The sequence below is a fragment of the Phyllobates terribilis genome, unplaced genomic scaffold (assembly GCF_046119375.1).
Source record: "Phyllobates terribilis strain yellow unplaced genomic scaffold, ASM4611937v1 Scaffold_2__4_contigs__length_985480577, whole genome shotgun sequence".
NCBI lineage: Eukaryota > Metazoa > Chordata > Amphibia > Anura > Dendrobatidae > Phyllobates > Phyllobates terribilis.
In genome coordinates, this window is record NW_027362762.1 from 744,021,052 (window position 1) to 744,033,849 (window position 12,798).

General features: G+C 49.8%; 1 protein-coding gene across 1 annotated transcript in view; it reads left to right on the forward strand.

Annotated features, from left to right (window-relative positions):
• The window catches only part of DIPK2B (divergent protein kinase domain 2B), a 263,491-nt gene that overhangs the window by 17,814 nt on the left and 232,879 nt on the right, over positions 1–12,798 (forward strand). The window contains exon 2 of the mRNA XM_073670717.1: positions 1,301–1,565. Coding sequence (XP_073526818.1) covers positions 1,301–1,565 — 265 coding nt within the window. The remainder of the gene's footprint in view (positions 1–1,300; positions 1,566–12,798) is intronic.

Here is a 12,798-nt window from a genome sequence, read left to right on the forward strand (position 1 = left end):
ATTTATAGAACTGTATGAGGACTTGCTTTTTGAGCACTTTTTATTTTGTTATTTTTGTGAGGTGGGATGAATAAAAAAGGCAATTCTGGACTTGTTTTTTTTTTCTTTTGTAGTGTTTACTTGTGGGCTAAATAATTATATAGTGTTATAGTTAGTGATGGGCAAAGCACTAAAATGCTCGGGTGCTCGATGCTCGGGTCGAGCACATTGGAATACTCGGGTGCTCGACCCAAGCAATGAGCCCAATGTAAGTCTATGGGAAACTCAAGCATTTTTCAGGCGGCTCCCCCCGGTGGTCTGCAGAGGGCCTAAAAATTGCCCAAATTGATGGGAACAGTGCTCCAATGACATGGTAGGAGCATGGGGAAGACCCCTGGAAGCATTTCTGACTCCCAGTATTATGCCACTTTTACAGACTCACAATAAAACATACAAAAACGAAACTAAAATGGATTTTCCTGGGAAATATGTTAAGGAACATCCTTTCCAGGGTAATCACTTGTATATAAAGCAAAATAAATAACATAAAACAAAAATACTCCTCCACACCTTGGGCTATGTTCACACTTAGCGTTTTTGATGCATTTTTGCACTTTTTCATTGTTTTCAACCAAGACAAATGCATTCACCGGGAAATGTCATTTTAACATTTTACAACCTTATCTGGCCATGTGGTGTGTGACACATCATCAGACACATCGTCTTTTCATTTATGAAGGAGGGACTCTGATAGTCACAAAGCCTATTTTTATAGGGCCATCAGGCGGCCTTTATTATTCTTAAAGGGCCAGCAGTCGGCCCTCATTATACTTAGAGAGCCATCAGCTGGCTATGTTTTATTGTTCCTATTACTAAAGAGTGGGTCTCCTATACTGTTATTGTATATGCAGTGAGTGGCAGGGCTGCCCAAAATTTGGACGCACCCCAATACCACTTTGAAAATTTGGACGCACCCCAATACCCCTTCGAAGAGACTTAGAGGAGGGCCTCCTGAAAACAATGTTCTCATTATTAGGAAGTAGGTCTCCCATTGTGTTTGCCTATGCAGTGAATGCAAGGGTTGCCAAAAATTTGGAGGCACTCCAATGCCCCTTGGAAGAGACGTGGAGGAGGGCCTCATAAAAATGTTCCCATTAGAACTTTTAAAATGTCACAAATCAACAATATTTGTTTGTATAGATGGGAAACATCGAACGTTATATACATGGACCTCTACAAGCAAGCAAGTTTAAATACATGTTCCTGTAGCTACGAATACATTTCCAGTCTGAAAAACATTACCCATGTTCTGTCTTTCAAGGTTTCAGAACTGGCTGGCTCCACATCTGCGGCTTCCCCTTCCAGATCTTCATAGTTATTCAGGGAACTATAGTGATGACGGAGAAAGCTGGAGACCTGTTGAGATTTCTCGATTATCTACTAAAAGGCAACATGACTTGGGTGATCAGAGGATCTGCATAAATTTTACCAAGAGGAAATCCTGCAGCATTGAAGGAATTCTAAGGAGGACAGAGAGGTTTAAGAAGTGGATGACAGCTAAGCGTCTTACTCCAGACTTAGTACAAGTGAGTGTTATTTAAAGTAAAATGGTATAGTATGATTCAACAGTCGAAAACTGTGTTTACAGAAATTACATAATATGTATCTGTTAATGGGCATGCTGTTCTCATAGGTGAAAAGCTAGGGTTCACTGTCATCTATAGGCTTTGCCAGAAATATCTATAGGCTCAATCCCATTTATGGTAATAGACTGGAGTGGAATGGTGTGGGGAATATTACTGATTTTAAAGAGGTTGCACAGAAATACAATATTGAACATTTACTCTTTGTATACTGTAGAGAATAAATATCAAATCTGTGGGGATCGAACACCCAGCACTCCCACTGATCAGTGCTTTTTAGCTCTCTCAATGCCTGATGTAAACATTGGAAGGAGCTGAACAGCACAGCTCAGTTTGATGTGTAGCAGTAGATTCAAAGAACTGCAGATCAGCTTCTATTTACAAGTAGAGAAGTAATAGTAGTACCTAGTGACTAGATGGGAGACCTGCAAATCTATTACCTTCCTGCATCCCCAGTGCGGCTTTTGATTAGCCAGGGCTGACACAAAGGCATTTGTGCTTAATGTCACACAGATGATGTTGCACCAGCCTGGGGACGCTAGCAGGTAAGTGATTTGCAGAACCGCAAACTAGCCATCAGGTACCACTGATTTAGATGATGGCCTGGAGTCCTGTCAATCGATCCACTCATCTCTATAGTAAAGGTGATCGGCAGTTCTCAGCAGCGGCCACTACGCTGAACAGAGCGGTTCGGTTCATCTTCTCTCACTGTTTATATCTAGCTGACGCGCCCCTGGGCCTGCTGTGTCGCGCAGCGTCTCGCGCACGGGGGCTTACCCGGAACCGGATCAGATGAGGGTTGTAGTCTCCGAGTGGCGGGGACCCGGTCCGTGCCCAGGGAGTCAACTCAGTGTGTGGCAGTCTTGATAGATGTTATTTGAGTGTCGACTACGCCACCCGTTGATTTGCAGCTATGGAGCTGCCGCTGCAGGGCAGACCACTGAGGCCGGTGTAGAATTGTGCAGCGTGATAGTATAACCCCCAACGGGAGGGGTATGGCCTCAGGGCAGCCGACGTGGAAGATGAGGGTAGCAGGAACCACTCAGAGACGGTGCGGTGTAATTCAGGGTCTTTACTGGTAACAACGATAGACCCTCCCGGAGTACTTGCTAGCGAACGGGGCCTGGTCAGTCCTTGAGCAGATGGGATCTCCCCTGGCCAGGCGGAGTTGTAGGCCTCCCAAACTGACTGTACTCTTCTGGCTACCTTGCTAGAAGCGGATATAAGTAGCCCACGTCCCTGAGTGTACCGTGTGGTGCTCACCCATATGGCCGGTGACTCGGGGCCGTCTAATGGCTTCCGCTCCATGATGGCGGCGCTGGTCCCACGCGTGTGACCGTGCCTTCGGGTTTCTGGGCCTGAGGACCTGAAATCCCCTGCCGGTCGGCTTCTGCTGCTGGGTAAGAGTTAGTCCCCACAGCCTCGGACGCCGGGTCCGGTAAGAAAGCTTCTCAGTCAGGGCGAGCTCTGCAGCTGCCAGCCCCTGACTTGTAGTAGTATTGCTCCCACTGAGCTTCTGCTGTTTCTTCCTGTGACTGTTTCTTGTCTCTACTCTCCTTGACTGCCTAACCCTGCTTCAGCCCCGGGTTTATCTAGGGGAAGGTCTTCCCCTCCCAAGACTGGGCAGGAGGTGTGGCATGCACAGGATCCCTGACCAAAGGACCTCCCACCTGCTCTCAGACATAACATTACATTACTGTGGGAAACCAGACCCCTGGGGTGCCACATTCCCCCCTAGTGAAATTTAGTACTCCGGGACTAAACATATTTTAGACAAACATAACAAGATATAACAACAATAATAGTACAATAAGAAGAAACACATAAAGGTGGTCACGGCATGTCCGTAACCGGGTGTAGTCTTTGAAGAAAAGCAAGGTGTCCATTTCACCAAAACAGGGAGACGTAACCAGGTAGGGGTTTGTCCTGCCCCGAGTCCTTAACAGTCTTTAGTCCGTCCTGGGTTATGCTCCAACTATGTACAAAGGATTCCCGGTAAATCCACCAAGGACTCCTACAAATAACTAGAAACACAAAATTATACACAAGCAACAATATACAGGTAAACATAAATAAAACAATTTATACACTTCAAATCCTCCAACGTGCGGGTAACTGGCCTCTAGTGGCCCTAGTGGACCTACGGAGCTGACTGTCTAGCCCTGAACTACAGGGTGTAGGAGCTGTCAAGGGTAAACTGGGCAGCTGTCTACCGGCTCTTTGGCTCACTAGGGATATGGCAGGCTCACTGCAAGCAGAGGGTTGATCCTCCTGGTCTGCGGGTGTGGGGTCTTCTGCCTCCTGGACCGGCTGTTCTTCCAGCTCTACCTGTTGCTCCGTAGGTGCTTGGGATGCTGGTTGGAGGAAGGTGAGTACGGGTACCACAACTGCACCATTGACTTGAGTCCAAGACCGAGGGAAGTCCCCGAGCACAGTACTAACCATATCTTCCCTTTCCTCTACGGGTCGATGGTCTTCTTGTTCCTCTTCAGGGTTCCTCAGTTGTTCGGGACACTTCTTCAGGTGGTCCCGGGATATAATGGCTGTAGTTTCCCCTCCGTCTTTACTGATGGTACAAACCTTCGGGTTCTCGTGGCTTGAGGGCAGTACGGTGTACGGGTCCTTCTCCCACTGGTCGTCCAACTTGTGGAGCCGTCTCTTCCTCTTCAAGACCTGCTCTCCGGGTACCAGGGGAACAGCGGGAGCATACTGGTTGTAAGTTTTCTCTTGTCTTTCCCTAGCCTGACAGAGACTTCGCTCCACGCTCTCCTGTACTCTCCGGTACTGCTGCTGCCTCTCTGTGTCCCAGTCTGCTTCTGGTGAAGTGTCCTCGGGTGTCAGGACTCCCATTTCCAGGTCAACAGGTAACTTACCAGGTCTTGCCCTCATTAGGTAAGCCGGGGTACAGTTGGTGGAACCTACCGGGATGTGGTTGTATAGGTCCACCAGATCGGGCAGCTTCTCAGGCCACAGACTGCGTTCTTCCAGGGGCAACGTTTTCAGAAGATCCATTACCACCTGGTTCATTTTCTCACAAAGTCCATTAGTTTGCGGATGATAGGGTGTCGTCCTTATCTTCCGGCAGCCATACAGAGTGCAGAATTCTTGGAAGACCTCCACTTCAAAGGCAGGTCCCTGGTCTGTCAACACTTGGTCCGGGTACCCGTGTGGACGGCAGAAATGCTGCTGGAAGGCTCTCGCTGCTGTTCGAGCTGTTAAGTCCTTGACGGGGACGACAACCAAGAACCGGGAGTAGTGATCCACGATGGTTAATGCGTAGACGTAGCCACTTCTGCTTGGGGTCAGTTTTACATGATCCAAGGCTACCAGTTCCAACAGCTGCCGGGTGACGATGGACTGCAGGGGAGTCTTCTGGCTGGCACGATCCTTCCTTCTTAGGTTGCACGGGCCACAGTTTCTGCACCACTTCTCAATGGTTCCCCTCATGCCTACCCAGTGGAATCGCTCGCGCAGCAGGAACTCCAGCTTCTTCCACCCGAAGTGTCCAGCTCCGTCGTGGTATGCCTCCATCACCATGGCTGCGTCTCTTCGTGGCACCACTACTTGCCAGAGTAGTTCATGCGTCCGGGAGTTAACCATTCTGCGGCACAACTTCCCCTTGTAAAGGAACAGTCGACTCCTCTCTGCCCATAGTTGTTTGGCTTCCTCCGGAGCGTCTGGTTCAAGGCAAGCCTCCGGGCGAGTCAGCATCTCCTTCACCAGTCGGACGGCAGGGTCGCTGTCTTGCGTTTCCGCCCAGTTGTAGTGAGGTAAGGGGTTCAACGTAGCAGCCTGCTTACTCCTTACCCGGTGGGAGTACTGGATAGTCTGATGACGGTGGAACGCAGGGAGTTCAACTTCTTCCAGTCCCTCCGGATCTTCTCCTTCGTCCGGCAGGTTGGGCATCCTGGACAGGGCGTCCGCGTTGGTATTGGAGCGTCCAGCCCGGTATTTGATTGTGAACTCGTAGTTGGACAGACGGGCCATCCACCTCTGCTCCAGGGCACCGAGTCTTGCCGTGTCCAGGTGTGTCAACGGGTTGTTATCCGTGTACACGGTGAACCGGGAAGAAGCGAGGTAATGCTTAAAGCGCTCGGTGACTGCCCATACTACGGCCAGGAACTCTAGCTTAAATGAGCTGTAATTCTCGGGATTCCTCTCGGTGGGTCGCAGCTTTCGGCTGGCGTAGGCGATTACTCGTTCCTTCCCCTGCTGGATCTGGGACAGTACGGCTCCTAGCCCGATGTTACTGGCGTCGGTGTAGAGGATAAAGGGCTGGCTATAATCCGGGTACGCCAGGATTTCGTCCCCCGTGAGGGCCATCTTCAGCTGGCGGAAGGACTCTTCTTCCAGCTCCTCCCATTTGAAGGGCGGCTTCTGGTTCTTGGCCTTCCGGGACTGGCCTATCAGGAGGTCCTGCATAGGTGCTGCCTTTTTGGTGAAACTGGGAATAAACCTTCGGTAGTAGCCTACCAACCCGAGGAACTGCCGCACTTCTTTTACGCTGGAGGGGCTTGGCCATTCCTTAATTGCGGTGATCTTATCAGGGTCGGGAGCCACTCCGTCAGCGCTCACCACGTGTCCCAGGTACTGCACCTTTGGTTTCAGGAGGTGACACTTGGAGGGTTTCACCTTTAGGCCGTAACTCGCCAGAGCTTCGAACACTTCCGCCAGGTGTTTCAGGTGGTCCTCATACGTCTTGGAATATACGATGACATCGTCCAGGTACAACAGGACCGTCTCGAAGTTTCTGTGGCCCAGACAACACTCCATTAGTCGTTGGAAGGTTCCTGGTGCGTTGCAGAGTCCGAACGGCATGCAGGTGAACTCGCTAAGTCCCATCGGGGTGGTGAATGCGGTCTTCTCCCGGTCCGCCTCTGCTACAGGAACCTGCCAGTACCCGCTAGTGAGATCCAAGGTAGAGAAGAAGTTAGCAGATCTTAAAGCAGCCAATGACTCCTCTATCCTTGGTAAGGGGTACGCATCCTTGTGTGTGATACGGTTGATTTTCCGGTAATCTACACACATCCTCATGGTGTTGTCTTTTTTTCTGACTAAGACTAGTGGAGCTGCCCAGGGGCTACAGCTATCCCTGATCACCCCAGCCTCCTTCATGTCTCTAAGCATCCCCTTGGCATGTTGGTAGTGTGCAGGGGGTACGGGTCGATACCTCTCTTTTATGGGAGGATGGTCTCCCGTGGGGATGTGGTGTTCTACCCCCTTGACTCGCCCGAAGTCTAACGGGTGTTTACTAAACACTCTCTCGTACTCTTGAACCACCCGATAGACTCCCTGTTTCTGATGTGAGGGAGTGGAGTCAGTACCCAAATGTAGTTGCTGACACCAGTCCTCCTTTGTTTTCTTAGAGCCGTTACCTTCCTCCGGGTGAGATGGAGGCAAGGGTTCCACAGATTGTATAGCATTTTGGTTAATGGTATATAATTTGGCTAGCGTGGCATACCGGGGCAGGTACACTTCCCTCTTCCCGATATTGATTATGCGAACGGGCACCCTCCCATGGCGTACATTAACCACCCCCCGTGCTGTCAAGATGGTGGGCCTACTGTCTGAGTAAACTGGTTCTACCATTGCCTGGTAATCTCTACCTCTCAGACCAATAGCTGCCCGGCACCAAATCATCATTTCACTTTTTGGGGGCATGGCAATAGGAAAAGGGTCACACATTCTTACGCTACCAATCTCACCGCCGGAGAGTTCCACCTGTTGCCGTCGCATCAGTGCCCGGATCTCTTTCTGGAGCACCCGCTGCTCGCCGGAGCTGGCGTTCTTGGCAACCTGCTGTAAAAGGAAAATCACCTCTGCAAGACAATTTTCAATTACATTAGTTCCTAGAGTTATTTTTGGGTGACTCTCATGTTTGTCAATATCTACAATGATCAGTCCCTGTGCTGCCAGTTCGACTCTACCGATTTTGATGGTCACCTCTTTAAATCCGATCTGTGGCACGGGCTGGCCATTGCTGGCGATGATACTCAAGTCGTCGTCAGGGTAGCGGGTAATATCCGAGTCATTCCAGTACTGCTTAAAGAGCACGTACGGGATGGTGGTGACCTGTGACCCGGTGTCCAGTAGGGCACTCATGGGAATGCCATCCAGTACCACAGGCAAGACTGGACATCCTCCCACATATCTGTCGCGCCAGTTCGATGGGCCTGGTGATCTTTTTCCTGGGGGTTGGCCCTCTACCCCAGGTTGTGCCCGTTTAAAGAACAGTACCTTGCCATATGTCCGGGTTGATTGCAGCGGCGGCAGATGGGTCGTCCGTCTTCGCTGTATCGGTCACTGGGTCTTCCTCTGGCCGGTGGGGTCCTCCTTGGTCGACGCCACGGGATGTCCTCCGGTCCGGATGCCAGCTGGATCTTCCCTGGGGTGGAAACCTGTAAAGACTGCACAGTTCGGGTTAGCGCAGCAACGCTCTTAGCTAGCTCTTGGACCTGATGGTGTAGGTCTGGAGCCGGTTCATTGTCCAAAGCCTGCGCATCAGCTCCCACAGGCCCTGCCGACAAGGGCGCCGCCTCCTGGTGGTAAGTGATAGCTGGGCGCCTGTGGGTCACAACGCCACCCGGTGCCGGTTCTCGGAGCACCCGGATGGCTCTGTCCTTGAACTGTGCAAAGCCCAGATGGGGATCCTGTAAGGCCATCGCCCGCAACTGGGTTCGGTGGGCATTACAATATAGTCCCTCTATAAATTGTTCGGTCAACAGCCTGTCCTCGTTTCCCACTCCATCAGGGTCGGTCTGCTTAATGGCCCTCAGGGCCTCTTGTAGGTTTAGTGCATAGTCCCTTATACTCTCATGCGCTCGCTGCTTGCACCCGTAGAATCTAAGCTTAATCTCGGCTGAGGTGCGGGTATCAAAGGTATCCTTCAGCCGGGTTAATATCCCTGCGACAGTCTTCCTCCCAGGTGGCCAGGATTTTACTTCCCTTTTGGCTGCCCCGGTTAGTTGGGCCACCAGGATGCTCACTTTTTGCTCTTCTGTGAGGGGGTACACCTGGAAGAGGCTATCCAGCTTTTCTCTAAAGTCATGCAGGGTATGTGACTCCCCTGAGTACTGGGCTAGCCAAGCTGCTCCCGGGATATAGGGCATGGTGAAGGGCATAACTGCAGCAGCGGTGGCGCTGGCGGGGGTTGAGGCAATGAAGCTCTCCTCCGCATCCGACATCTTCCTCCCCCCTAGTGGACCGTGGCCTACCTTGCGATGATCCTGTTCCGTAGGCCGCGGCTCCGCAGTAGATCGTCAGGGTTGAGGACCTTCCGTCGCGCTCCGGTGACGTCGGCGTCTGCTGGGCTCCTTCCAGGACTTTACGCAACGTCCGGACGTGAGGCGGGGCTTCAGTTCTCGCGCGCTTTCGGAGTCCACGCCCCTCTTCTTCCCGCGCGGCGTCCTCAAGATGGCGTCCAACGGCGGGAAAACTCCACGGATGGCGGGAAGAAGGCTGAAGATGGCGCCGGATGGCGGGAATCTTCACAGATGGCGGGAAGAAGGCTGAAAATGGCGCCGGATGGCGGGAATCTTCACCGATGGTAAGTTTTAAAAGTCTCTTTTTCAGGCACGCAGTACCCGGTGGTTGCGGGCACTTTATCCTGCCGACTACGCCAAAGTTGACGCGCCCCTGGGCCTGCTGTGTCGCGCAGCGTCTCGCGCACGGGGGCTTACCCGGAACCGGATCAGATGAGGGTTGTAGTCTCCGAGTGGCGGGGACCCGGTCCATGCCCAGGGAGTCAACTCAGTGTGTGGCAGTCTTGATAGATGTTATTTGAGTGTCGACTACGCCACCCGTTGATTTGCAGCTATGGAGCTGCCGCTGCAGGGCAGACCGCTGAGGCCGGTGTAGAATTGTGCAGCGTGATAGTATAACCCCCAACGGGAGGGGTATGGCCTCAGGGCAGCCGACGTGGAAGATGAGGGTAGCAGGAACCACTCAGAGACGGTGCGGTGTAATTCAGGGTCTTTACTGGTAACAACGATAGACCCTCCCGGAGTACTTGCTAGCGAACAGGGCCTGGTCAGTCCTTGAGCAGATTGGATCTCCCCTGGCCAGGCGGAGTTGTAGGCCTCCCAAACTGACTGTACTCTTCTGGCTACCTTGCTAGAAGCGGATATAAGTAGCTCACGTCCCTGAGTGTACCGTGTGGTGCTCACCCGTATGGCCGGTGACTCGGGGCCGTCTAATGGCTTCCGCTCCACAATGGCGGCGCTGGTCCCACGCGTGTGACCGTGCCTTCGGGTTTCTGGGCCTGAGGACCTGAAATCCCCTGCCGGTCGGCTTCTGCTGCTGGGTAAGAGTTAGTCCCCACAGCCTCGGACGCCGGGTCCGGTAAGAAAGCTTCTCAGTCAGGGCGAGCTCTGCAGCTGCCAGCCCCTGACTTGTAGTAGTATTGCTCCCACTGAGCTTCTGCTGTTTCTTCCTGTGACTGTTTCTTGTCTCTACTCTCCTTGACTGCCTAACCCTGCTTCAGCCCCGGGTTTATCTAGGGGAAGGTCTTCCCCTCCCAAGACTGGGCAGGAGGTGTGGCATGCACAGGATCCCTGACCAAAGGACCTCCCACCTGCTCTCAGACATAACATTACATTACTGTGGGAAACCAGACCCCTGGGGTGCCACATAGCCACCACTGGAGCTAATAACAGCTGATAAGTTGGAATGCCCAATATTCAATCTCCACACATCTGATATTAATGACTTATCCTAAAGAAAGGTACCTGCAACTGGAGATGATCGAACATGTTCGGAAAAAGTTTGTTTTTTTCAAATTTGGCATGAACATTGCACATTCGGATTTGTGATCAGATCCCCAAGTGTTTTTACTCAAAATAGGCAAAAATTGGCAAAATTGTCCAAAGTGCGGAAAATTATCACATTTCCACTACTGTTTTTTTTAGGACTTTGGCTAAGATAGTGGTGCTGTATGATGAGCAGGGGGACGTGTTTGATGAAGGGAAGTGGTGGGGAGAGGTGAGAGGAGAGGCAGACTGTTATTCTTCTTTTTTTTTTTCTTAACTTAATGTGTGGAGATTCCGGCAAGCCAATCAGGGCGCAGGAAAAATCCACAACGTCCAGACACAAGGGCTTGTGTAAGTGACTGCTGAAATCACATGTCCCTCTCCATATAAAAAGTGGACATGTTGTTTTAGCGCCATTTTGTCAGTAGAACAGCGCAGAGAGACTGCTCCTGCTGCTTATACGGATAGTAAGAGAGTGAGATAGTTAGCTAGGCAGTTGCTTGTAAGTCAGATAGTTTATATAGAAAGAATCCTGTGTGGCTGTGAAATCGACCTTCCAGCATATTAGTGTGGTCCAAACAGAGACACCAGGCCACACACATTTCAGCATAGAACTCTGTTGTGCTGATATTGTGCTCCATGCAGGAGTACACCTTTGAAACTCTAATTTTTTCTGTTAGTACCATGCTACATAAAGCAGGCCACATCTGAACTTGCAATTCTTTTCAAGCAAAAACTTAACTGGTGCCCCTCCCCACAGTGGAATATAAAATTACAATGTATAAACTCAATTCCTCCATTTTAGGGGGTCATTTATTTACGCCATTCATTGTATGGTATAAATGAGCTATCATCATGATTCTCCAGGGCATTATGATAACATCAATTCCAAACTTGCATTGATTTTGATTCAGCATTATGATTACACTATTGTGCTCTGAACACGGGGTGCCAGCAGTTGTGAGAACACGTCATGCAGCCTGACAATGTACTACTAATGCCAGGCTACTGACCTGTTCTCACTGCTGGAAGAAGTCACCACTACAGCCTTGCTCTCATACAGTGATGATAAGTCAGTAGCCTGGCATTAGTAGGGCAATGTCAACCTGTCACTGCTGTTCGTATCTCCTGTCACCGCTGTAAATAGCGGTGACAGAGGGATATTGCAGCTCAGGTCAGTGCACAGCACTTGGCCATAATAAAATGGCACCAATTTTTCCCCCGGCCACAGTATAGGAGATGTGGTCAGTGTCCTATGGCCATGAGTCTGTCATTTTTGCAGTAAATTTCATCCTCTGACACTTACACGACAGCAAATAAAATGTCAGCCCTCAGTAAGTGACAAAAAAAAAATATATTTTTGTTATTACAGTAAATGTTATATTGGTTAAAAAAAGGTTTAATTATCAGTTAAAAAATGTGATAGATTCCCATTAAGAATTGCATTGAGCAAGTCAGCCAGCACTTTTCACCTACAGCACTGATAGTGTGCCAACAGAAGAATCACTTTCCTGTATCATGCAGAAGCTGGAAGTGAAGCTTCCAGGGGATCCATGATATACATAGATAGGGGCCTATGTGAATACAAGTACATTATTAATTCATATGTATTTAATATTTCAAACACATCTAAAGAATTTTTAAAAAAAATATTGTCCCTTGGTTGTCTCCTTTCAGAAAATTCCAGTTTCCGGGTGAAGTTTATTCTAAACCGCTGAGTCTCTGCCGCTGCTTCTGGTATCTGATATTAGCTGCAGCACCATCATTACATCAACAGTGCGGCAGCCATTCAGTGAGCTCAGCAGCTTTGAGTGTCGTGTTTTGTCTACATGGACAGAGGTGCTGATCTTAGTCATTGGCTACTGTGTTGTGGATGTGAAGTCGGCGCTGCAGCCAATTTCAGATACTTGGAGCAGCAGCAGATACTTAGTGGTGGACCTGAGGACTGTGAGTAAAGCGCTGATTTTTTATAACTGCACCTGGGCACTGGAACAAAGGGAAGCCTTTTTAAATTACCTAAACCCACAGTTTATTTAAATGTAAGTCATAAAATAAGCACTTGGGGTTGTTGGTTCTTTTTTGGGGGTGTTGCATCCCTGCAATTCCACCTATTTGCTTTTAAAACTATCTCACATGTATAATGTATTTCACCCCGTTTTCTATCTTTAGATTCCATCTTAAATTTCAGATTTCACTCTGCTTCTTTCTCCTCTATGCTCTGCTATCACTCTTATGCTGCAGTAGCACAGCATCACTTGATCAGCTAGAGTCAGTACCATCTCTGTCTGCTGTGGTCACAGGGTGATTATTCCCTTCTCTATTTTCTAAATGAGCTAGTATATTATCAATTTAGACAGGAGGCTGAACTATGATCTGGTATATTTGAATTGTGTGACAATGTAATCATCTACATCAACTGTGATATTTGT